General features: G+C 34.0%; 2 protein-coding genes across 4 annotated transcripts; one reads left to right on the top strand and one right to left on the bottom strand.

Moving 5' to 3' along the window:
* Nucleotides 1–2556: 2556 nt before the first annotated feature.
* Nucleotides 2557–7234, top strand: LOC110884678 (uncharacterized protein At4g38062). The gene is made up of 2 exons (XM_022132402.2): nt 2557–2713; nt 3678–7234. Exon 2 carries the CDS (start codon nt 3707–3709, stop codon nt 7037–7039), a length of 3333 nt encoding a protein of 1110 aa, XP_021988094.1. The 5' UTR covers nt 2557–2713; nt 3678–3706; the 3' UTR covers nt 7040–7234.
* Nucleotides 7235–9712: 2478 nt separating this feature from the next.
* LOC110884677 (probable ubiquitin-like-specific protease 2B) lies at nt 9713–20143 on the bottom strand. Of its 3 annotated transcripts, none has more exons than XM_035979013.1 (16): nt 19886–20143; nt 18033–18271; nt 17850–17931; nt 17712–17761; nt 16610–16795; nt 16454–16508; nt 15634–15742; nt 14349–14480; nt 12997–13191; nt 12850–12905; nt 12674–12767; nt 12509–12599; nt 11842–11946; nt 11276–11686; nt 10593–10602; nt 9713–10542 (listed from the first exon to the last, which is right to left on the bottom strand). In XM_035979013.1, exons 1-16 carry the CDS (start codon nt 20031–20033, stop codon nt 10136–10138), a joined length of 2370 nt encoding a protein of 789 aa, XP_035834906.1. In that variant the 5' UTR covers nt 20034–20143; the 3' UTR covers nt 9713–10135. The 3 variants fall into 3 exon arrangements, with proteins under 3 accessions (XP_035834906.1, XP_035834907.1, XP_021988092.1); XM_035979014.1 differs by having other exon boundaries at nt 18033–18265; XM_022132400.2 differs by lacking the exon at nt 10593–10602 and having other exon boundaries at nt 9722–10525; nt 19886–20142.
* Between the last annotated feature and the right edge of the window lie 7232 nt (nt 20144–27375).

Genomic DNA, 27375 nt, shown 5'->3' with positions numbered 1-27375 from the left:
CTGTGCAGCAAGCCGATGTCATTGCCCTCACTAAGGTGCTTGCATACTTTTGTTTTTCATTTCTGTATGCTTTCTCAGTTTGGTTGTTTTCCCCTTTAACATTTCTAGTTTTCCCTAACTGACAGTCTTAAATAGAGGTCGCTTTTTTGAGCCGGTTACTTTTTAATGGGCTGGTTTGGGTATGCTACAATGTTTATCTCTAATGGGTATAAAAAAGTTGGTTAAAAGGAAACGGGTCAAAATTTTCCCACGGTGTATTTTATATGCGTGAAGTAAAACCTTCTACAAAATTTATATTAAAAGTTAGACATCAATGAAATAATATGATTTTTGTAATCTTATTTGAAACTAACATTCATAAACATGTCTCATTTGAACGGATTCCTTGCTCAAGGCTTATACTATTTCATATATTGTGCAGCTGACCTGCTTACTGCTTCCGCATGAGCATTGCAGTTTATGTTTTCAATAATGTAATTCTAACAATGAAATAATATGATTTTTGTGATGGTGGAGGGTGGAGGGTGGAGGAGGGTGATGGTGGAGGGTGGAGGAGGGTGGAGGAGGGTGATGGTGGGTGGAGATTGAAGATGAAGTGTGGTGGTGGAGTTTTATAAATAAAAATGAAGAAGATGCTCGGATAGTCCCTATGGTTTGGCCTTTTAAGGAAAGGGTATTTTTGTCATTTCACACCCTCTTAACAGAGAAAACAAACTGAAGTTAGACCCAGGGACTATCCGGGAACAAAAAATGAAAACTTGGGGACTATTCAGGTAATTTTAGAAAATTGGGGACTATAGGTGAAAAAAGGCGAAACCACAGGGACTATCCGGGCATTTTTCTCAATTTTCTTTCTACTAAATTTTAATAAAGAAAAAGTTGTACATCGATACATAGAAATAAATTTCCAATAAAACTTATACCGACACACATAAAACAATTCAAATTTCTATCTAAAAAGAGAAGAAAACAAAACAAATGTTACAAACACAAATTTTTTAAAAATAAAATATAAAAATGACTTCATTTTTAAAACATATTAAAACTCTCAGTTCTACGTTTGCATATCAATATTTCACCATACTTCATAAATGTTATAGAGGTAATATTCATTGAGTATTGTTCATTCAATTAACTTTTTAATATATAGGTAACTAGAATTACGACCCGCCGCAATGCGGCGGGGATTCTTTAGTTATAACTAAATCGATTTAGGATAAGCGCGTTATGTTGAACCCGTCAAACGGGAAAAAAGTAGATGATGTAAAAATGTTCACCCACACACGCACATTGTGTCTTGTTAACTCGCAAAATTTAGAACGAAACGTAAAAACGCTAAACCAAAGACACACGGTGCGATGTGTTAAGTCACAAAATTTAGAACGAAACATATAGCGAAAAATTTTGGGAAAATGAAAACTATAAAGGACCAAAGTTGAAAGTAAAAAAGTTGTGAGGATAGATTGCAAAAGATGAAAAGTTTTGTGTTAAAAGTAAAAAAAAACAAACAGTTTTGGATTAAAAGTAATTTATGAAATACTTTTGGGTGAAAAGTAAAAAAACCAATTTTTTAAAAAAACCTCCAAAGCCAAGGTTACAACAACCATATGTATAATCATTTTTTCTTTGAAAAACCTCCAAAGTCAAGATTACAACACATAAGTAAAAAAAATCAAAGTGGTTAAATCGCAAAAGATGGAAACTTTTGAATTAGAAGTAAAAAATCAAATTAATCAAAGGGATTAACTTACCAAAAATTAAAACTTTAAAGTTAAATTGTCAAAGTTTAAAACTTTAGTGTTAAAAAGGAAACAAAGATTAAAAATTTTAAACTTAAATTGTCAAATATTAAAACTTTAGGGTAAATTGTCAAAGATTAAAACTTTAGGGTCAAAAGAAAACAAAAATTAGAAGTTTAAACTTAAATTGTCAAACATAAAAACTTTTGGGTTAAAAATAAAATTTTCCATTTATTTTTTGAAAAACTCCCAAAGCATAACTTACAACACATACATGCACATATAACTTACTTCTTTATATAGTGTTTAATAGGTAATTGGGCCCAAAGCAAGTGAAATACTTCATAAATGTTAGACCGTGTGTATGGTGGGGCGTGGATTGAGGGCATGGTGTGACACGTGGACTATGAGACACCCAAGACCAAAAGCCAATTTCAAAGGGGTATGGTGGGGCGTGGGTTGGGTGGCGTGGAAAAAAAGGCAATTTCAAAGGGCTAGTGCTCTTTGTCAATGAGGTTCCGCGATGTCATATGGTAGCCCCGCCCCACGCCCGGCCATAAACTCCCGCCCAAGGGGCCACGCCCAAACCCAAGCCCACCCGGAATGGTGACTTTCTCTCCAACCCACGCCCCAACCCCCGCCCCATACCCTATAGTCTCATAGAGGTAATATTCATTGATTAGTATTCATTCAAGTCACTTTTTAATTTTAATTTTAAATATATAGGTAAATTGCAGAGGCCAAATGTGCATCTTTTGAACATGATCAGGGACTGTTTCTGTAGTTCATTTCAAAGAAATAAACGACGCCGTTATCTGAAGGAGAAATATACAAAGGTAGGCGGGCAAAAATTCAAATTCAAAATTAAAGAAAAAGCAAAAAATGTCAGCCGCTTTGTAGCGTCGATTCGAACTTCAAACTACCGAAATCAAATTTCTGACTGGTTCAAGATCTGTCCCATCGAATAGAGTAAGGTATGATTTTCTAGGGTTTCTTCACTTTGAGTTGTATTTAGGTTTATGTTTAGTTTGAATTTGATGTTGAGTTTTGAACTTCACATTTGATATTAGTTGTCAGATGAGTAGAGTAGATATAACTGCTGCATGATGAGTTGAGTGTTAAGATGCATTAATATAGCCTGCTTGAATGTTTTGGGAAATAACCATACTTTTTAGGGTTAGGAATAGTTTTATGTGGTTGTGGATGAAAGGGGAAGTTCACACTTAAATGTGCTTCAGTGGAAGAATTTCACCTGCCGATATTGTGGTTTAAAAAAGCGTCATGCGAAACGCCTTTTTTATATGTGTTTTTGATGAATCTGATGATGAAATTGGTTAGTATTTTTTTTATAAGATATATAATTTTTATATATTTTTTTAATTCCGCCTCGGTTTGCCTTGAGGCGTACACCTCATGCGGCGAAGGGAAAACGCCTCGAGGCACGATTCCGTACTTTTAAACCTTGAGTGGCGGGTGAACATGAATCAATGAGGTCATGATAGGCTGGTTCTGATTGTTGGTTACTTGCAGTGGCGAAGCTTGAGATTTCCGACCCGTGGGGGGAGTCACTGGAACTAAATATTTCTATAAAACCGGGGGGTCGAAACATATACACCCAAAAATTTCTATACGAAAACTACATACTCTCCGCTACTGAGTGAAAAGTTCGGGGGGTCAGCCGCCCCCTCCCACCCCTTAAAAGCTTTGCCGATGGTTACTTGATGTGAGAACAATGTAATTATATAAATGATGCCTGCATAATTTCTAAAGATCAACTAAAGAAAGTTTTATATATCTTTGAGCAGCAGTGAGCTTTTCTAACAGCAGATTTTCGGACAACTAGCTAGCCATCATTTTTTTTCTTTCTAAATGTTCATAAGCAGTTAGACTTATGTAGTTGACTGACAGGTGGTGGTTTTTTATTTCGTAATTAAACAGGAAGCCTTCACATTCACCACACACACACAATGATTGATCATAAAGAAATGAATGTTCATGAAGCACTAGAACACGTTAGAGCACAAAACGAAAAACTCGAGGAAGAAATCCATATCAAGACCGATTTGTGCAAGAATTTGAAAAGAGCTCAAGACGAACTCATAACGAAACTTCAAGAAGCAAAGTCGCAATCTGAAAAACAAGCCCAAGAACTGAGTACCAAATCTGACGAGTTATCTACACTGACTCAACTCCATCAAGACCTCAAGTCAAGTTTTCAAGAAAAAGAATCGGCGTTAAAACACCTTAATTCCGCAACTGAAAAGCTTCGGTATGAATATGGAGAAAATGTTCAAAAGTTTGAGGGAGAAAACAAAGAACTCGTCTTGGCTCTGGAAGAAGCGAAAACCGTTTCAGAATCTTTGAAGTCGAGTCTTGATTCTAGCAACGCGGAGATCGAAGATCTGAAGAGAGTTTTATTACTTAAAGATAAAAAAATTGTCGAAATCTCCGACAAAACACAAACAGCAAGGGATCTGATTTCGAGAGACGAGGTGATAAGTAAACTGGAAGAAGAACGTAGAGACGTTCAAGATCGGTTGAAGTGGAAGAACGAACAGTTTCAACATCTCGAAGAAGCACACAAAAAGCTTCAAGATAGTTTCAAATCTAGTAAAACGGAATGGGAGAACGAAAAGTCGTTGTTGCTACAAGAGATTTGCTCACTTCAAACGAATCTCGATTCTCAAACGAGAATATCCGAAAACCTTCGGACCGAACTGAGAGTATGCAACCAAGCGTTAGCGCATGAACAAAGCAATAAGAAACTGTTGGAAGTCGAGATTTCGGAATACAAATCGCGGTATGATGATATTTTCTCCGAGTGTCATGAAGCGAAGTTGACGATCGAAAAGTTGTCGCATAAGCGGGACGAAGAGGTTGCGGAATTAAGAGACACTTTGGCTGCAAAAGATTCGTTATCGAAAGAAATGGGATACAAACTGGAGCATTTGGAACGAGAGAATACGGATCTCATTGCATCGCTTAAAGAATTTCAAGAATCTCAAATTAACAGTGGGAATACGGGCTCGTTGAAGAAGCTTCAAAAGAAGTATAACAGTTTGGAACAGGCACACAAGAAGTGTAGTGAGAAATTGAAAGTAGAAGTCGAGTTGAAATCTGAATTAGAAAGGTTGAAAAAAGAGATAGATGATTATTCGATCAAACTGAAAGATCAAAGTGAACACGTTATGCAACTACAAGAAGAGTTGAAATCTTGTCGGTGCTTACCCGAAGTACAGAAGTTAGTTGAATTGGAGAAAGGGAAACTGTTTGTTGAAAGGCAGAATATGCAACTTGAAGCGGAGAATCAAAGGATTCTATGCAGAGTAAACGAGCAAAATGAAAAAAATGTCGATTTGCAGCAACAACTTGTTTTACTAGAAACATTGCTTACAGAAAGAACAGAAGCACAGAAAAAGGAAAAAGAAAATAATTTAGCAATTATTGAAGAAATTGTGAAAGAGAAACAGAAACTGGAAAATGAAGTTTCTTGTTTATGTGAGGAAGTCAAAGTCAAAGACGAGTCCTTGTTGAAGTCAACTCGACGAGCAGAAGAACTAGAAAACTTGCTACGAGTCACCAAATTAGAAACCGAAAATCTGATGGATGAGAATACGCGTCTGGTGAATAATGTTGAGGCTCAAAACCGGAGGATAGAAGAACTTTTTAAAGAGAAGACAAATGTTTTAATGATCTCTGAAGAAAAACAGAAACTGGAGGATGAATTTTCTTGTTTATGTGAGGAAGTCAAAGTCAAAGACGAGTCCTTGTTAAAGTCAACTCAACGAGTAGAAGAACTAGAAGACTTGCTGCGAGTCAACAAATTAGAAACCGAAAATCTGAGGGATGAGAATACGCGTTTGATGAATAATCTTGAGGCTCAAAAGCGGAGGATTGAAGAACTTGTGAAAGAGAAGACAAATGTTTTAATGATTTCTGAAGAAAAACAGAAACTGGAGGATGAATTTTCTTGTTTATGTGAGGAAGTCAAAGTCAAAGACGAGTCCTTGTCGAAGTCAACTCAACGAGCAGAAGAACTAGAAGACATGCTCCAAGTCAACAAATTAGAAACTGAAAAGTTGAGGAATGAAAATACGCGTTTGGTGAATAATCTTGAGGCTCAGAACCAGAGGATAGAAGAACTTTTGAAAGAAAAGACAACTACTTTAATGATCTTTGAAGAAAAACAGAAACTGGAGAATAAGTTCTCTTGTTTATGTGAGGAAGTCAAAGTCAAAGACGAGTCTTTGTTGAAGTCAACTCAACGAGCAGAAGAACTAGAAGACTTGCTACGAGTGAACAAGTTAGAGACCGAAAATCTAATCGATGAGAATATGCGTTTGGTGAATAATCTTGAGGCTCAGAACCGGAGGATTGAAGAACTTGACAAAGAGATGACACATGCTTTAATGATCATTGAAGAAAAACAGATACTTGAGGATGAACTTTCTGGTTTATGTGAGCAAGTCAAAGTCAAAGACGAGTGCTTGTTGAAGTCAACTCAACGAGCAGAAGAACTAGAAGACTTGCTGCGAGTCAACAAATTAGAAACCAAAAATCTGATGGATGAGAACATGCGTTTGGTGAATGATGTTGAGGCTCAGAACCGGAGGATTGAAGAACTTGACAAAGAGAAGATAAATGCTTTAACGATCTTAGAAGAGAAACAGAATGAAATTGACGTTATACATCAGGATTTACGTAAACTGGAGGATGAAATTTCTAGTTTATGTGAGAAAGTCAAAGTCAAAGACGAGTCCTTGTTGAAGTCAACTCAACGCGCAGAAGAATTAGAAGACTTGCTGCGAGTCAGCAGATTAGAAACCGAAAAACTAATGTATGAGAATACACGTTTGGTAAATAATCTTGAGGCTCAAAACCGGAGGATTGAACAACTTGAGAAAGAGAAGACAAATGCTTTAACGATCTCTGAAGAAAAACAGATTCAAATCGATGTTATACATCAGGATTTACATAAACTGGAGAATGAAATTTCTTGTTTATGTGAGAAAGTCAAAGTCAAAGACGAGTCCTTGTTGAAGTCAACTCAACGAGCAGAAGAATTAGAAGACCTGCTGCGAGTCAACAAATTAGAAACCAAAAATCTGATGGATGAGAATGCGCGTATGGTGAATAATCTTGAGGCTCAAAACCAAGCTTTATGTGAGGATATTGAAAAGATACGACTGCATAAAGAGGATTCGCTAATTCAAATGGAAAATGCATCCAGACATATGGAAGAGTGTTTTAAGGATGTTGAGTTAACAAGAATGCTGGAAAACATGTTGCAGAGGTGTTAGAATAACTTATAACATTGTAAGAGTGATTGTTTGTTTTATTGTATCATCTGATGTTTGTTATCTCTTCACGTCAGTTTAGTTGTGCCGTCAACAACCTTGTAATCTTGTAGTTGAGTAAAGGATAACAAATTCTGTAATCGTTTTACGTTTAATGTCACATCATCTACGTTATAATCAAACAATGCTTTTATGATTTATCCTTTCCTTTTGTAAAATGGAACGTTTTAATGTATGTTACCTATCTTTATTTATCATCTTTTGGAAGTAAGTTACTTTGTTTGTTCATAAAGGCAGTATTTTTATGAAATAAAGGAGTAAATAATAACTTGGAGACTTGATAAAGTGTGGATGCTTAGTTGGTTTAAATCAAGATTCATATTAATGATTTCACAGATTTATGGTATTTGATTCAATCAAGTACAACTATGAGCATTGTGTACACAAGGCAATGGAAGAAATAAAGGACAAAGATACCAGTACATCTGATCTGGGTTCGTTTTCAAGATTGAATCTTCAATGGTTGAACACCATTAACGCTCAGGGAATTTGTGGAAAAGATTCCGAAAGTTAGTTAATAGGATTGAGTGAAGAAGATAGAGAGAGAAAGTTATTATTAATTTCTGAATGTCCTCTTTACAATATAAGTTCTCCTATTTATACAACAGATCTTTGACTAATTGACTTTCTAACCGACTAATAACCAACTAACAAATCACCGTTACTTGACAACTAACTATAGTAAACTTTGATACACATCAAAATCATGGAACGATTGGAGGTTTTCGCTGGATGATGATCACCTTGTAATTTTCTTTGTTTTCTTACCCGTGTGTGATGACAGTCAGTTTCTTAGCACCTTGCTACGGGGCGATTGGGTTTTTATTTTGAGTTACGTTTGCCATTCAAAAAAAAACTATGACCATTGTGGTTGGTGAAATTGAAAATAGTATTAGAACCTAAGTACGTAATCTCTTTTAGTTGTTCTCGTTATCATTAAACTCGCAATTTTTATCGTTGCTATTTGAGATAAAATGATAATGTTATTTGAGATAAAATGATGAATTAATAATCAGGTGTTATTTTATAAAGTCTAAATCATTAAGGATGTATTTTTTTTTTACAATTGATTGATAATGCTATTTTTCCTTAAATTAAACGAAATAAGTCACATGAAACATATATAAAGTTGGTTACCTTTTAATGGTATTTTTGGTCATGTACATTGAACAATCATTAAAGTTAATTAAGTAAATCTTTTTCTTTAGTATTACAAGTAGAATTTGTATTAAATATTTACTAAATAGTACAACCCTGACTCATATGTGTTTCGTTTAAATCCTAATTTTTTAATGAATAACTATTAAAGGAATTCACAAAACATAGTAAAACACTGAGTGGTTTTTAGGGTTAGAAAAAAATAGAAATAACTTTAATAGAACATTGTAACAAAAAATTTATCTTTATTAGACTATGTGATATGGGGCTCATGGAAGACTCAATGCTCATAAAATGCCACGAGGGGCATAGAACCCATGAAACACCGCCCCCTCCACTTCCATGTGTGGAAAACATGGATATTTGATTGGTGTTGGACCATCCCCACCCTACTATCACCACACCATGTAGGGTGGTGATGGAGGATGGTGTATGAGACTGGAGTGATGTGACGATGACGTGGAATGTGGTAATTGTGATTAGGAAGATCACCATATCATATAGCCTAAGTATCATTAAAACTAGAAAAATATTATCTAATAAACGAATGCATACCAAACACGGTTACAGCAAAATGAACAAGGATTAAATTTATATATACCCTTAAAAAGTTGAGAAATTTCATATATACCCAACTAAAACTACAAATATTATATATGTCATTACAAAATAGTTAAAATATCAAATATACTCAGCTTATTAAAAACAATCTAATAAATAATCATTTTACCCTTATTTATTCAACTTCAAGTTTTCATATATGCTCATCTTTTAACATCATATTTTTATATAACCCATTTTAGGCTTAAATTTATTTTTACCCATTTGTGTTTTTATATTTTTCCCATAAACAATAGCATATGCAGAACACTAAATATTGCGAGAACACACAGAACAAAGTGAATCACTTATTTTTTCAATCCTAAAAACCTAAAAAGTAAATAAAAATGTTATAAATGTAAAATTTATTGTTTCTCACACTAGAATTTAAAACAAAATATCCCTTCAGTTTCTAAATAACCTACACACATGTAGGTTATGTGTAGGCTAAATTACCTACATGTATGTAGACTATATATAATACACATGAATGTAAGAAACATAAAATTTAAGAAATATAAACCTTAAATCCAAAAATTTAGTGATTTAGAGTTGTTTTTTTGTTCTCGCAATAATTAGTATTTTGTAATGATCCTTATCCTAGTTATATAAATTAACCTAAAAATGACTAAATACAATATTTGAAGTTAAAAGTCATAAATGAGATTTATAAGTTTTAGAAAAATAAAGATAAATATTTTTTTGGGTAAAGGGTTTATGAAATTGTTTTTAATGAATTGGGTATGTATTGATATTTATAATTTTGCATAAGTATATATGATATTTTGCAAGTTTGTAAAGGTATATATGAAATTGCCCCAATGAAAAAACTGCAAGTTAATAAAGGTATATATGAAATTGCCCCAATGAAAAAAAAACTCTTTTACCATCTTCAACACGAGTTATTAAGAGTAGACACACCAATCTATCAAACTTATTACGCTATTCATAGGAGTACAAGTGGGAGCCGAACTAACAAGCTAGTCAGCGTAACTCAAAATCCTTTAAATTCAAGACAAACCCGAACTTGAGCAAGCAGCCTTTCGATTTGAGCTTGAGTACTAAATCACATAATAAAACACCAAATGATTATGTAAAGATTAAACCACATTTTAGCGCACACAAGTTCAGGAAGAAAATCAATCTTCATGGAGATTTTTCATTTAGTAATGAAAAGAAGCCGGCTTCATAATTACCTGCGACTTCTTTACAATGCGGGATATGGACAAAAGAGAGGGATTATATTTTCATCGTAACCAAAATCCACAAATTTAATATCACCTATCGGCTTCTCCTACGTCTTTTTCGGGCACCAAAACACATAGGCAACATGCGTCTTGTTTTTGAAGTCTCCGCATTCAAACCACATTCTGCAACATTTTTGTAAACAGAAGACGAAGTCTTTTGATGGTTATTGTTGATGTCACAGATAAAAAAGACATCTGAATCATTGTCTGAACCAGAATCTTCTACAACACATGTTTCATACACATCATCGTCAGAATCTTCAACATCATGTGATTCAAGCACATCGTTGTCTCCGCCAGACTTATCCTTCAGCTGTAATAAATTCATTGACTTTTTGATACGGTTCACAGTCGGATTTATCTTGTTAGTCTCCGAAACTGTGACTATTTGCTTGTCAACAGAGTCTTCTGTTTCATCGATTTTCTGTTTATACAAGAAAACCACACGCAACATAATGCAAATAGTCAGTTGTGCAGCCTGGGAAGTAAAAAAACACAATTCTACAGCAAATGACTTCAGTATAAGTGAAATAGGCCTGTAAATGAACCGGACGAACAGGAACAGAGGCATGTTCGTGTTCGTTCATTTAATTTTAACCAAACACGAACATATAATCGAACACATTTTTTTAGTTCATGTTCATTAATTAAAATGGGCATGTTCGTGTTTGTTTATGTTCGTTTGTTTAAAACCTAAATGAACGGTTCACAAACGTAAATGAACATAATTTAACAAACACTAAACAACACAAATGAACATAATTGAAGAAACATAAATGAACATAATATAGTAAACATAAATGAACATCAAGTAATTTTTCATATAAAATTAGTGATTAATTGCGATAAATTCTATTGGAAACCCCATTTTTATTATTATAAAGCTCAATTACCAATGAGTTATATTTATATAACTACTTATGTATTTAAATTGAAACGAACATAAACAAATGTAATTAAACAAACATAAACGGACGTTCATGAACATAAATGAATGAACAAAACGTGTGTTCGTGTTCTTTCGTTTGATTAAATGAACAAAACCGTGTGTTCGTGTTTGTTCGTTTATTAAACAAATGAACAAAAACGAACTTCCCGCCGAACAAGTTCACGAACAATTCAAGAACGTTCGGTTCATTAACAGGCCTAATAATAACGCAAAGATAACTACTACCTTTGTTGGTGACATGGCACGTATAGAAGGATCATACAAAACCATCTGCTGCCCATGATTCTTCTGCTCACTGTCAGCAATTAACGATCCTCCATCGATGTCACTATCCGAAAGATATACGTCCATGTCTACACTTCTCAAAGGTTTAACCATTAATGGTGTTGCGTTGTTCACACAAGGACCAGACACACTTTCACCACAAGTTTCCTTGGAGTTACATGCATCATGGAGAATTTGAACATCGGCTTCATCATCATCGTAATCAATATCATCATCTTCATCCTTGAGCTCATAGGACGATTTAGGTGACGAACCTTTCTGGATATTGCTTTTCGTAAGTTCAAAGATCAATCTTTTGATTCGAGCACGTTTCAAAGAAGCTTCCATAGGATAGAACCAATCTGGACTGATCTGAAGAGAAGCATATTTGTTATTTGCAGACATTGCATAAAAGGTAAATTTTAAGAAAACAAAAAAAATTAAAATAAATAGTAGCGCAGAGGTATCTCTTTGTTAAGTTGGCTGGCTTAATGACCCAAAAACCAAATAGATCATGCGCGACTTACAAAGTCTTTCAACGGGTTAAAGTTATTGGAAGCCTGTTTCACAAAAAGTTCCATGTAGTGGAGCATAAATAGCCCGCAATCATAAGAATTCTCCTGCTGGGGTACCTGAATGAAACCAAACTACACGGTAAGAAAATAAGATCCTATCCTATTGGCTTTAAGTAACTTTTTTTAGCGTAAGATGCCATTTTCGTCCTTGAGGTTTGGCCAGTTTTGTGACTTTTGTCCAACGGTTTGTTTTTCCGCATCTGGATCTAAAAAGTTTGAAGTTATGCCATTTTCATCCAGCTCGTGATCCATTTTTCTCTGTTATGTCAAGAGTATTTTCGTCTTTTTTGTTAACTTAAAGGGCAATTCGGTCTTTTTACTTTATGTACAAACATTTAGCATAATGTACAAGTACTCAAAACAAAAACAAAGTAGGTACAAAGACGAAAATACCCGTGTCTTAACAGAGAAAATGGAAGGAGTTAACGAGCCGGATGAAAATGGCAAGATTTCAAATCTTTTGAATCCAGATGCGGAAAAATAAACCTTTGGATGAAAGTCGCAAAACTGGCCAAACCTCAGGAGCGAAAATGGCATTTTACTTTCTTTTATTTCTAGAATACCTGGTCGTATGTATTCATATACTACAAAATGGTTTTTTAATATGTAAAATATATACCTCGAGACGAATAAACCGCAAATCCTGGATCTTGGTAGAAATATGTTCTGATGCATCAGTATTTCTCTCTTTCCACTCTTCCCACAAATAGCTGTAAATAAACATATTAAACTAAACGCGCACACACGAAAAAACGTAACCGTGCAGAGATTCTAGGTAGCTTACTATTTGATACAAGGTTCAAGACCTCTGTGGTGTCCTTTAATAGAGTCCATGTGCAAAATGCATGGCACTTTAAGTGAACTCTCCATTTCATCATCTGCACAAGTGCTAGTTATTGTAATAAAAAGCGCAACATTTTTTGAATAACATGAAGTTCACAATCAAATAAAAGAAGTTACCTGTGAAATGCGCCACTTCACCAGGATGACATATGATAATCAAACTCCAATGCAACCTGCACATATAATATATTTACTAGTAAATGGGTCAAAGTGCCACCTCTGATGATGATGAATGGTATGCTTGAATGCTGGCTAAAAGCTCACCTGAAGTTTACAGGAATAAAAATGTAATCCTTTTGAAATATATCCACTTTCTTCGTCCACTTGCGAACTCTTTGGAAAGCTTCCTTGAAGTCGATAGAGCGTGATTGATTTTCATCAAAATCTGCCAGCTTTCTAAAGAAAAAGCTATTGAAAAAATGGACTCTTGCATCAGCAGGTTTGATCTGCTTCAGGTATCTGTTAATAACTTAAGTCATGTCATGTAAACTTCTAAATCTATTACTCTAGTAGTTACATATATGTTATAAAAGTAAATTTCGACCCGTTTACATAGACACGGATTGATTCGAGCTATGGTGATTTTGATGGAAAGGGAACAGGTCAAATGGGTCAAACAGAATGAAAGCAACCCGTAGTGTATTTAACAATTTATGTTTTATAATATCTTCATCCAAAACAGCTGATTATCAATAGATTAACAGAGTATCGTAATAACAGTTCTAGTAATTATACTAAATACATTGAGTCCATAGTTATCAAAAGCGAGCGCCTTGTGCGCCTAGGCGCAATTTTCAGGCGAGGCGCAATTATTGCGCTTGTTTAGACGTGATTCCCAGATTCTGACGGCTTCCGACCACTTTCTGTAAATTCCGGCAAGATTCTGAAAGAAACTCAGGCTTAGGCAGCCGCCTTTAGCGTAGAGGAGGAGAGATGGAGTAAAATGGGTCAAAGACAGCAGCTGCTCGTGGTGTTCTGGTGGCCGGAGACCAGAGTTTAAGGTGGCCGGAGATCAGAGTTGCAGGGTAGTGAGAGAGAAGGAAGAAGAAACGTTGAGGGGGTAAAGGACAAGAAAGGGGAGAGAGAGACATACAAAAAGAAATAAAAACAAACCTTTTAAGTGGGTAATGGGTTACTGTTTAAAACTGTGTTAAAAGTGACTGAACATGTGTGCAGACTGAAATAATAAAAAGAGTGAATATGTGTAAAGTGTAAACTGAACAGTGACTAATTACAAGCATAGGGCTAGGGCTAGGCAGTCTTACAAAGCATATTATATATTTTTTATTTTCTTTATATGTGCGCTTTTTTTTTCTCGGGCCCTCGTTTTTTTTTGCGCCTAGCGCCTAGGCCCCAGGCGAGGCCTATGCGCCTTAAGTGCGCCTAGCGTCTTTGATAACTATGATTGAGTCATTAATTATTAATTAACTTTATGAAAAGAATGCAAAAAAACATTTTGTGTGTCAACCTAAAGTCCCAAACCTTTTATCAGTACTAAAGATTTCCTGTTCTGACCCAAACACATTTTGGCCCGTTTACCAACCCACCTAACCTGTCCATTCTACTCCCTATAACTTTAAGTTAAACTAAAATAAATAAAAAACAAAAAACTCAACTCTATATAGAAGTCAACAATTGTATCATTGATAAACTTTTCTGGCTGCAGAAGCTGAAAGTCTCTCTTAGAAATGGCTATAGAATCACCATCCCCTTCCAGATATGTAGTATCTTCAAACAACTCATATGAACTGTAAGAAACAGTTAAAACAGCATAAGTCAACTACCAGACACGTGTGTGTATATAGGGTTAGGTTCATTTGTGAACAACCCCTTGATTGTGAACACTAGTGAACTAATCCTAGCCTTGATCATCAATACACAAGTATAAATCAATGGTCAAGATTTGATGATGAAAATACACTGGTATATTTTACGATTTGATGATGTAAATCAAAGGCCAGGATTTGTTCATTCAGTTTACAAATACACTAGTGTTCACTCTAGAACCCCACCCCCTGTATATGTGTGTGTGTGTGAGTGCGCGCGCGAGGGATCATGAGAAAACTCATCTTTGTGAGAAAACTCTACCTAACCATTACTAAACCCTAAACTCTAATCCCTAAACCCTAAGAAATAAACCCTAAAGCCCAAAAAACTATACCATAAACCCTAAAGGCTAATGCCTAAAAGCTAAAAACTAAATACTAAAGCTAAACCCTAAAAGCTAATCCCTAAACTCTAAAAATTAAACCCTAAACCCCATTAAAAAAATCAACAACAAATACCAACCGTTTGATAAGAGTTTCTCACGAAGAAAAAGTTCTCATGATCCCCTCCCTCCCATATATATATAGAGGAAAGTTAAAAGGAGAACGTATATTTTCGTGTCAACCGCAAGAACTTGGTCAAAAACCATTTAAAATAAAAAAAATACACGTATCATTAATTCATTACTATTCGAATACAAAAACAGAATTGAACTTACAGGTTTAAATTTACATGTATTCATAAACAAAAAACAAAAAAGATTTACACGTGTAAATTTGTTGCATTTAAAGAGTAAATTCATTTTTAATGTTGTATTAAAAAAATGATTTTGATTGGTTTTATCATTCGTTTTCACGGTTCTCACAATATTTAGCGTTCTCAAGATACCCCCCCCCCCTATATGTGTGTGTGTGTATCAACTCTCCCACACATAAGCTTTCTTACATTAACGATATACAGCCAAAGTTATCTACAACTCATGAGCCACATGGTATAAAGACTAGAATAAAATATATATGGTTAATGTTATGTCACATCTACAGTCGAAGATATTCCTAGTTTCAAAAAAAAATATTATACTTTAATCTATGAAAAATAAACCACGAGCAGCATACAAGGAGGCAAATAACTCACTCGAGATCAACATCCCATTTTTCCTTATATTGCGTATCCAGAGATTTGATAAGATCTTGCTTATTACTCCAACAAGAGTCGGTAACAGTGAACTTTACCTCCAAAACGCCTGCAAGATTTCTTAGAAATCAAGTAACCATCTACAACTATATTTAACTGTATATGCATGGGTAAGAAGTTAAAAAACAAGACACATTTAATTCTGTGAGGTAGGTGTATACGTGTTTCCTGAGATGCAAGTAAAAATACATGCAAATAACACCTGATTGTTACCATTCATAAATATGAAAAAACTCACGGATCTCTTTGCAATCAGTACATACACAGGTTAAAAGTATAAAATATATGGTCTACAAATGTATAACCAAGATTCAGATGAAATACAAAATAGAATGCCTATTATATCGTTAAGCACTTAAAACACATAAAGCAACAAAACAAATTTAAAAACAGATTGCTAGTTGGTGTATTCAAAAGACACGTCCTTTAGAACTGGGAGAGATTAATGATCCATATGCTATTGTTTACATAATTCTCTATTTTTCTAACCTTTGAATATCCCATGTGCACTATATATAGTTTACATAAGCATCTCACATGTTCCGTAATAAAAAATAAAAACTCGAATCACATTTAGACTCGCAATATATATCTAGTGAGACATAAAACTCTATGTATCCGAGACATACCCTACATAGATCTCGAGTGTCTTGGGTTTTACTCTACACTAATAAAGCATTGAGATGACATATCTAGAAAATAATACAGATAAAAAAACATCTTGAAAATGCAAATATCTAGAAAGTAATATTTCTGTTACCTGACTTTTGACCGTGCTCCGACTTGATACGAAGGCAGACCTCAGTTGTTTTGAACTAAATAAAAAAATAATAGTTACTTACAATTTCACAGAAGTTCACCATACGAAGAACAAACAAACTATAAAAATAACATAGAATAGAGGCTTTAGACTCACAGGATCCAACCATCGTGACTCGATACTAACAAGATTTAGAGTCTTCCATTCAAAAGTAAGACAACCTGTGGCCCCTTCCTCGGAAACATCAAGCTTAATAGAAGTACGAAAAAAAGTCAGCTGTGCTGTCGAGTAACAGCTTCTTCCATAAGTAACACACTCTGGGCAAACAACAACACTGGATTCCTGCATATTCACACACAAAAAGCCCAAAGTTATTATTTCCATTTTATGCAAGAACTTGAGCAGGCAAAGACATTATTACCAAAAACCAGAGTCTAATCTTATACATTTAATAAACATTTAAGAAAACAAAAATACTATGCCGTTTCTATTGACTAATGACCAAAAAACTGAGTACATAATTATATACACATACAAAACAAAAGCCCGTTGATATCTAATAGTAAGAGTAAAATACATTTTTCGTCCCTATGGTATGTAAAAGAATACAAAAAAGTCCCTTATCGTAAAAAATTACACTAATCCTGTGATTGCTGTTTCAATGCAGTTTTGGTGTCGTTAGCATCCAGCTGTTAAGCTCCGTCATGTGTCAAACATGTTATGGGTATTTTGATAATTTCAAATTGATATTATAATTATTATCATTATTATCAACTAAACAAACAGAGAAACAAAAACAAAAATGTGATAAAAAGAAGAAACTCCTTCCATCAAAAAGTGCAACCAAACAGGATCCAGAATCTGGTCAAACGAAATCTCCCGTTCCATCCCACCACAAACCTCTTCAACATTTTGTGACAAATGATAATTGTTAAATATCTAGTTTAGCACTAACAGTGCAAAACACATGTGGCATATGAAAATTGACCAAAACACGATAAACATAAGACTATAACAGCAATATCAGCATCTCAATTGCAATTTTTTCATCATCATCGTGAGACTATACTAACAGATATATATTTTATATGAACAATTTTATCTAAAACCAATTATTACTAATAACCCAAACAATTATCTTTTTACCCTGATAATGGGTGGAATATTATATAGAAGATCAAAAATAACAACATTTGTTTTTACCAGATCCTTCTATAAAGTTTTCATCAACTTTAAGAATGTTCACAAATGCACTTACCTTATCATGTGAAGTACTCTCGTGCTCAAGATCCCGTTCTCCTGATAAACCTAAAGTGGTAACAATCACCAGTATGTAAAAACATTATTCTCCAAATAAGATAAAAGGTACACTTAAAATAAATCCAAATGTACAAACCTTCAGCATCTGCAAGAGCATCAGAAGACATTGTAGATGAGTTATCTATGTCCTCATCTGAGATTATAGACACAAGCTCAGTCTGTAACAAAAATCAAATTAGAGGTTAGATTGTCCCAAACCTATGTTGCAGTTCATTGGGTCGTTAATAAAACCAGTAAGTAAAATTCAGATGCTAAATACATCAGCCAAGTGAAGCGGTTGGTTACGATCTGAATACTTCCCGTCAGTGGCAGCTTTATGCGATGGAAAATAATCAGTACACTTGGATTGAGATAAAGTCTTTGAATTGTAGTTTGAAGAACTCGATTCTAAAGCAGCACCTGGTCGACAGATCCTTTCATTCACCATTTCATCAACTTCATGAACAATTGATTTTCCATCCCGGGGTTTCTTTCCTCTAGAAACATTCCCTACTGCAACTATGGGAAAAAAGAAAGACATTGTCTGATTAAGAAATACCATGCAAATGTTATGACCAATTCCAGACTTAATCATCGTCTCATCGATGCTCAAAGATATGATTTCTACTTCTCTTTAGATTGCGATGTAACAAGCCTTAAAACTGTACAGATTCAAACACAAAACAACAAAATCCTAACACCTAGGTACCTTAGGGGTGTTCATCGAATCGAATATCGAATTTTCGAATTATTCGAATCGAATTGTTCGAATAGTTTTTATTTTTCCTTGAATTCGTATTCGATTCGAAGTCGATTAAAACCTACCGAATTCGATTCGAATTCGTATTCGAATAAAAAACCCAATTCGTATTCGATTAAAAATTCGAATTCGAATCGAATTCGAATAAATTCGATTTAATTCAGATTCTTTAAAAACATGTAAAAAACTTTCAAAATGAAACATAAATTTTAAAGCAGCCATAAAGCACGATATCACATAAAAAGTTCCAAATAAAGTACCACAAGTCTAAAATTCAAAACGAGAAGTCGGGAATAACCACTCCACATTACAAGTTAATATTTTTCCGATTAGAAATCTATTAATAGATTTGTTACTTAGGTTTTAGTTATAGTCCACGTAGTGGGTTTGGTAATGGGTAATTTTAATACTCGGAAAAATTTTGAAAATAATTTATAGTATAGCCTAATAAAAATTATATATGTATTATATTAAATATACTAAATAAAAATGTATAATTTTTATTCGAATTTCGAATCGAATCGAATTTGAAATTATAAATTCGTATTCGATTCGTATTCGATTTACTTGACTCGAATTGAATCGAATTCAAATTCGAATTCTTATAATCGAAACGAATTCTTGATAATCGAATCGAATTTAAACGAATTTCGAATTTTTCGAATTCGAAACGAATTCTGCACACCCCTAAGGTACCTTCACCACTCATCATCAAACTATACAACTGTCACAAAAATTAACCTCATCTTCGTTACAAAATCACATGTAAGCAACCTCAACAACTGGAAGTATCAATAGCAACCGTAGAATCAATACTCAACATACATACAATAAACTGACCGATAAATTAGGGTTAACAACACTCAAATTGATAAATTAGGGTTTATGATACTCTTAAAATACATACATGATTCCAACAATATCAAAACACCTCAAATATCCAAATGATAGAATCAATAATTCCGTAATTCCACAACATCAACACACATACAATAAACAGACCGATAAATTAGGGCTAATAACATTCAAATCAATAAACTAGGGTTTATGATATTCTTCCAATATCAAAACACCTCAAATATCCAAACAATAGAATCAATAATTCCGTCATTCCACAACATCAACACACATACAATAAACAGACAGGTAAATTAGGGCTAATAACATTCAAATCGATAAACTAGGGTTTATGATACTCTTCCAATACATACACGATTCCAGCAATATCAAAACGCCTCAAATATCCAATCGGTAGAATCAATAATTCAGTAATTCCACAACATGAACATATATACAACAAACAGACCGATAAATTAGCGCAAATAACATTAAAATTGATAAAATAGGGTTTATAATACTCTACAAATACGTACATGATTCCAGGAACTTGTGATTGTCTTCACTGGAATAATGAGATTTGTTCTTCCTGGATTGTGCGGATTTCCATCTAGTGTTTTCCTCTGGAGCCGATACATCGAACACATACTCTTTGAATTTCTTGCTGGAGTACATCATGCCCATCGTAACGAGATGTTAGTTAGAATTAGGGTTTCTGATCATCGAGAGTCGTAAGGGTTCAGGAACACGAAGAATACATGTAACGGTCGCAAGTAACTAGTTTAATACCCGATGGACGGGTATATTAAAGGTTTAATGAACGGGTATATTAGAGGTTTAATGACAAGTATTAATCATGTAAGCTAAATAACAACCCAAATTTGTTTAAAAATAACAACCAAAATGTGTTTAAAAAAGTGCCGTCTTATTGGCACATCTTGGGAAATTAAATTGACACTTTCAATACGTATTATATAGGCATATACGATGCGCATTATGTGAAATTCAAACTTCAAGGTCAGTCAAAGGCTGACAATGTCCCCATCATGCGCAGTAATACGCATCGTATAGGCCAATACGATGAATATTGGTACTAGGTTGTCCTTCAAAGCTGACATTTATGGTTCACATGCAACCCTAATACGTATCATATAAGCCTATACGATGTGTATTGTAGTACGAGATTGCTTTCTGTCACTCAAAAGTGACAGAATGTGATTGACGTCAGCCCTATACGATGGGAGAGTCGTCCGACACAAACACGAGCACGTTTATTCCGGAAAGCAGTGTGGTATAGCATTTTTTAACTTGTTCTATTTTTCTTTTTATGAAATACTTAGCACACCGTTTGTATTATGAGGGGTCTGTTGTCCCTGATTCTTACGATGGGAGAGGAAATGATGATCATGCGGAGGAGGTCGTGTCCGGCTTTCTTCCCCATCATAATGAATCGTTGTTGCCAGACCTCAACGAGGTAAGTATATATTTACTTTTTTCTATACGACGTTAAACTTACCATTACCTTTTACCCGTTGGTTTTTATTAGTTTGTTGTGCCCCGCCAACCGTTGTTACCAGATCTGAACGAGGTAAAAATAAATTTACTTATTATTATGAAGGCTTTTAGATGTGCCATTATGATTTAACCGTTTTTTTTTCCAGCTATTCGTGCCTAGCTATGATCATGGTTATGGGTCTCCGTATTATGAAGTCAGTTATTGTGCCTCGTACAGACATGAAGAATATGGCAATAACTTTTTCGTTAGTGGTGCCTCGGGAGTACAAGAAGACGTTGGTGAGTCTTCTTACGCGCAAGAGTCATTGGGTGACGAGCAACCCACTTACCCTGAAGTTTCGTACAAAACTGATCAGGTACGAATGATATATATTTTTGTTAAATATTATATTTTTTCTGTTAAAATTATTAAAAAAAATACATTAAAATTGTTATATTTTTCAAATAGGATAAAAAGTAATTAAAAAATGTTATATTTTTTATAAAATGAATTAAAATTGTTATATATTTTTTAAATATAACAAAAAATACATTAAAATTGTTATATTTTTTTAAAATATTTTTTATATTATTAAATTGATATGGATGATGTTGTTATATATTTTTAAATAGAATTATAAATGTTATATTTTGTTGGTTAAAAAATTATATTTTTGTTAAATGTTAAATTATTATAAAATTGTAAATAAAAAATACATTCAGAATTGTTATATTTTTTAAGTAGGATAAAAAAAATAATTAAAAATGTTATATTTTTATAAAATTAATTAAAATTGTTATATTTTTAAAATATAATAAAAAATACATTAAAAATTGTTATATTTTTTAAATTATTTGTTATATTTTTATATTGATATGGATGACGTTGATATATATTTTTGTAAATGAATTATAAATGTTATATGTTATATTTTTCTGTTAAAAAATATTATAAAATTGTTAATAAAAATACATTAAAAAGTATTATATTTTTTAAATAGGATAAAAAATTAATTAAAAATGTAGTATTTTTATAAAATTAATTAAAATTGTTATATTTTTTAAAATATTATTAAAAATGCATTAAAATGTTATATTTTTTAAAATATTTATTATAATATTAGATTGATATGGATGACGTTATTTTTTTTAAAGAGTTATAAATGTTATATTTTGTTGGTTAAAAAAATATATTTTGGTTAAATGTTAAAATTATAAAATGGTAAACAATACTACATTCAAAACTGTTATATTTTTTAAATGGGATAAAAAATTAATTAAAAATGTTATATTGTTATAAAATTAATAAAAATTGTTATATTTTTAATATAATAAAAAATACATTAAAAATTGTTATATTTTTTTAAATTATTTGTTTTATTTTTAGATTGATATGGATGACGTTGTTATATGTTTTTGTAAATGAACTATAAATGGTATATTTTTGTTAAAAAATTATTGTAAATGTTATATATATTTTTCACTTAGCATTTTATTGTAACAACCTGACTATTAATTATCGGTTTTCGTACAGATTTCGAAAATAAACAAATAATTTCGATTACATTTATGATGAAAATACAAGTTAATTAAAATTTTTCTAAATTTTAATTCGTTACATCTTGTTTGATAGAAATTCGTCGTTTAAACATAACAACGAAACTATGTGCGGAAGCTTGTAATTGCATCGTGTTCGGTTCTTCGTTGAGCTTGATCTTCATTCGGGAACTCTTGATATTTACCTGTGATCAAAACCAACTTAAAAGTTAGTTTTGATGCTTAAATAATAGTTTAAACAAATTCTAAACATCAAACAACAAATAAAAATCAATTTTGCCAGCTCTGTAGTCTATCGCGGGCCGCGACAGACTTATCCTTGGCTTTCGTGGGGCGCCATAGTCTCTGGCGGGGCGCGACCGCTTAATGCTTATCCGTCGCGGGGCGCGACGGTCCCATTTCGACAGAAGGTTTGTTGTTCTGTGCTGCTGATTCCCAGCTATGTTTATTTACCAAAATTCTAACTTCAAAGTATTATAACTTTCAATCTATATGTCCGTTTTATGCGATTCTTTTTCCTACGCGTGCGTAATTAAATTTTCCATCTCATGGAGTAAAAACCCGACATCTGAATTCATAAAATTTTAGATTTCAAGCTCTCAACTTGAAATTCAATTATAACACTTTTTAACCCGTTCGTGATTTTATCAAACAAACTTGTTTATTACCCTTAAATACCATGGACATCATGTTATATCAGTTCACTAATATTCAAGGTTCAAATTACGGGTTTCTTATGCAATCTTAACCCGTTTTGCATATATACTCGTTTTGACCCGTTAAGGGTATTTATCAGTTAACACTTTTAAGCTTAATTCACACTTCTTCTTAGTATATACCCTATCACCACGTTTAGTTATCAACTTGCCTTCCACCACATTATAATTGTGGTGGATCAGTGTGGCAAACCGTTTATTTCGAGTTTTTAACGCTCGGTTGTCATTTTTGCGGAAAAATACCCATTTCAATTCATTGGACACTAACATTCCGTATCATCCATTTTATACTTATCCTAAGGAATCAATTGATCATAATGCTTATTTCTAAATAAATTTTAAAGGTCGTCTGCCCGATTTACCCATCAAGGGCGTTTTGGTCAATTTTAGTCCCTCTTTTTACGACGAAGAACTTCCACTAATTATTTGACCAAAATACCATTTTTAACTACAAATCTAATTATGCGTACTTGGCTCGGGTCATAGCATTGACCCGTTTACATACCTTTTGCTTTAAATCTTTCTAGTTAAAGCAACGCAAACATACGTTATTTCCTGTGATCATAAAACTCAACAAGCGATCATCAATTAATATTGTCAAATGATTTTACCAATGTTATTTGACCCATTTAGTCCGAATGACCATTTTCCATTATGAGATGATATCTAGTTACCATCTCGCCTTTTTTACCCATTCTGGTTTACACCATAACGTAATGTTTCAAAATTTCTTATTAGTTCATCGTTACATGACTAATTTACCAATTTACTCTTCTTGCCATTTTTTATGGTTTCTCACCATTTTCACTTGTTCCGACTCACATTATTTACGTCGGAACATTATAATTCTATTACTAATTTTTCTTTATTCATTTTCAATACACATAACTGATGTATAATATAAAAAGGATGTAAGCTCTTACTTACCTTGCATCCGAAACACGCTTTTCCTTCACACTTGATTCGTTTGACCCGTTTCCTTTCCAAGCCTCCACCTAGCTTGTCAAGCGTCAAACTATCATCATAATTCGTAAGACGGTTAGATTAGTCATCACTAATTATGACTATTCCATCTTACGGCTTTTACATCAAAATTTACCATTTGATTTCATTTTGGTCAGTTTGACTTTTAAAGGTCAAACTGCCTATTAGCATAAGTGATTATATTATGAAACTCGACAATTCATTTAAGCACTTTGTCAAGTATCCGATAGACATTATTCTTACGCCACCGTTTTAAATACTTTTCAAGGTCTAAGTTCATGCTATTATTAACACCAATTTAACTTAGCTCTCGATTATCAAAGCTAATTATTCATTTGTTAAGCAAGAACTAAAGGTTTCCATCTACATGTAAAACCCGTTTCATCATAGCATTAGGCATTCATCCGAACATCTAATATAATCAAGTTCTACATATTAATTAGTAGACATCATGATTCCAAACACCTATTTATATGAACAAATCACTAATTTCATCATAATATATAAAACCCATTTCAAGTCACATATGAGCATTCACTCGAACTTATAAATTGTTCAAGTATTTTGCTCCAACTATCAAATATGATGATTCTAAGCACATGCATATTATCATCTTTACTATTTAGTTAAAACCCACTTGGCTCATACTTGATTAATTGACTAATCACTAGTTTATGGCACAATTCTACAAGTTTGCATCTAGGGTTTGTTCCTAGACATAGATTCAACCCAATATCACTCATATATACAACATTCATCACAGAAATTTGTTGGTGCACTTGTGTCTGTACTTTGTCTGTATTCGGTCTAGATGTAAAACGATGTCTATGTTAGTCTTGTAAGTTTGACCAAGTCAACTATCCTCCTAGTTTGACTTGGCCAAACAGTTTGTGCATGAATGTTAAAATGTCTGTGCCGAAGGATGTCTCATCGAAGGATAGTTCAGATCCTTCGATGAGCTCGAAAGATGAATCTCGACAGATCATCCTTCGAGATATACACAGGTCCTTCGAAAGGTTTAACTTCGATAGATGATCCTTCGATCATTTATCGGATCCTTCGATCAGCCTTGATGATCCTTCGGACAGACTACCTGTGTTTGGGTATAAATACCCATGCAGTGTGTTCTTTTCATTTTAGACTTGGAGAGACACAAGAGACAGAAAGATACACTCGAGAGATAGTGAGAGCATTCTGTCAAGAACACACACACATTAGAGAGTTTGCAATACTGATTTGTAAACATTGTGCTTGTAACCGGAACCTTCATTCGTATTAATACAGTGGTGTTAATCGGTGAACCTTGTGTGTTTTGTGTTTATACTTGTCTCAACTCGGTTGCACTCTAGCTTGGATTCCGCACTCGCTAGTGTGTTAATATAACAAGGTTAAGGTTTAACCTCATCCTCCACGAGGGACCTACAAGTGGTATCAGAGCAGTGGCTCTTTACCTTGTTAAAACCGGGTTTTGTTCAAGTCTTGGTGTGTTTGGACACTTGGTTTAGCTCGCGTTTTTAGTATTTTTCTTGGATTTCTTGGCATAAAAACGTGTTCAAAACCAACCGGGAGTGTTTAAAAGCGGGATGGGTAACTTACAACTTGTTTTTACGATATTTGGTGATTTCCGGCCAAATTCCGGTGTGTTCCGGTGACTGGACTTTTTGGATAGGGTTTGCCATTTTGGGCATATTTTGTTTGAAAATCAAAGTTGGTGAAAAGTTGTGGTCAGAACATCCTTTCTGCCGAAAGTTGGTTCACCAACCAATCACCTTTCTCACCAACCTGTCACCTCTTCGTCAGTTGTGTCAGAAGCGATCGAAGGATATCTTTCGATATCGAACGATCATCTTTCGATCAAGGAAGGCTCGATAGATAATCATCTTTCGACCCATCCTTCGAAGTTGGTAACTTATCCTTCGTTACAGGGAATCTAGTTGAAAGATACATTTTCGAAAGATAAGGATCTTTCATTGTGAATCCTTCGTGATCAGTGTTCGAAAGATAAGGATCTTTCATTGTGAATCTTTCGTGATCAGTGTTCGAAAGATAAGGATCTTTCATTGTGAATCTTTCGTGATCAGTGTTCGAAAGATAAGGATCTTTCATTGTGAATCTTTCGTGATCTTTATTCGAAAGATAAGGATCTTTCAAATTGTGAATCTTTCGAAGTCTTTGTTCGAAACTCAACAGTGATCTTTCGAACACTGTTGATCCTTCGAACAAGTCTTGATCTTTCGAACAAGTCAGTATCCTTCAATTCGTGTCTGTTTGAACTTTAACAGTTTGTGTTTGTGTAGGTCTTCTATTTGTATTTCATCAAAATGAGTTGTACAAGTCCTTGGGACTGGAGTATTGACTCACAATCCAGTCAAGAGCTAACCTCTGCTGCAGCTTGGGCGAAAAGTATGTTTCCACCGCCATCAATCAGTCCAAGTCAATGGGCTTTGGTATCCAATCAGAGTCAAAGCATTCAAAATCTTTTGATTAGTGAAAGCGAAACGGGAAGCAACAATCGTCCACCGAAGTTGAACCATATGAACGACTTTCCATCATGGAAAAACCGCTTTCACACGTATCTTCAAGGGCAAAGCACCGATCTTTGGACATGTTTCATCAATGCATTCAATGCCAATCTTGAAGTTGCAGCGTCCACTTCAGAAGGTTATGCTGACATGCTCGAAAATGACAAGAAGGCTTATGAATTGGAGAAAAAGGCCTTTGCTACACTTACACAAGCACTCAACAAAGATATCTATCATCAGTTCTCCTACTGCAAGACCACGAAAACATTGTGGGATGCCTTAGTTGCTAGAGGAGAAGGCAATGCAGCTACTCGAAAGTCTCGTCATGATTTGTTAAAGAAAGAGTTTGAATCGTTTCAATTTTTGGAAAACGAAACTCTAAATGATATGACAACACGGTTCTATCATCTGATTAGTGAAATGTGTGCTTATGGGGTTGTATCTACTCAACAAGACATGGTGAATAGGTTTGCTGACGCTTTACCTCCAAAATGGAGTTCCTTTATTGAGTTGTTGAAGCACACTGGAACTCTAGACACGGTTAACATCTATGAGTTCATTCAGAAGCTGGAACATAAAAATGATGAAGAAATCAGGAAAGCAAAGCGTGCTCCCGCTCCTCAGAATACAGAAATGTACCTTCCAGGCTTCGATGCTTTGGCAAGATCCGCTGCAGCTCAGCAACCTAAACTGCAAACTGCATTTGTGTCCAACACAAGTTCTCTTCCGTTTCCTCAATCAACTGCTGCTCCG

The sequence above is a fragment of the Helianthus annuus genome, chromosome 10 (assembly GCF_002127325.2).
Source record: "Helianthus annuus cultivar XRQ/B chromosome 10, HanXRQr2.0-SUNRISE, whole genome shotgun sequence".
Lineage (NCBI taxonomy): Eukaryota > Viridiplantae > Streptophyta > Magnoliopsida > Asterales > Asteraceae > Helianthus > Helianthus annuus.
Note: the sequence above shows the minus strand (reverse complement) of the source record. Positions and strands in the feature narration are given on the sequence as shown.

What these genes read in the sequence shown, in the direction of transcription:
- LOC110884677 (XM_035979013.1), bottom strand. Translation starts at nt 20,033, where the DNA reads ATGGGCATGATGTACTCCAGCAAGAAATTCAAAGAGTATGTGTTCGAT. An exon ending in AGTCACGATGGTTGGATCCT is followed by an intron (nt 16,509 to 16,609) that starts GTGAGTCTAAAG and finishes TTTTTTATTTAG; the next exon opens with TTCAAAACAACTGAGGTCTG. An exon ending in AAATGGGATGTTGATCTCGA is followed by an intron (nt 14,481 to 15,633) that starts GTGAGTTATTTG and finishes TGTTTCTTACAG; the next exon opens with TTCATATGAGTTGTTTGAAG.
- LOC110884678 (XM_022132402.2), top strand. Translation starts at nt 3,707, where the DNA reads ATGATTGATCATAAAGAAATGAATGTTCATGAAGCACTAGAACACGTT.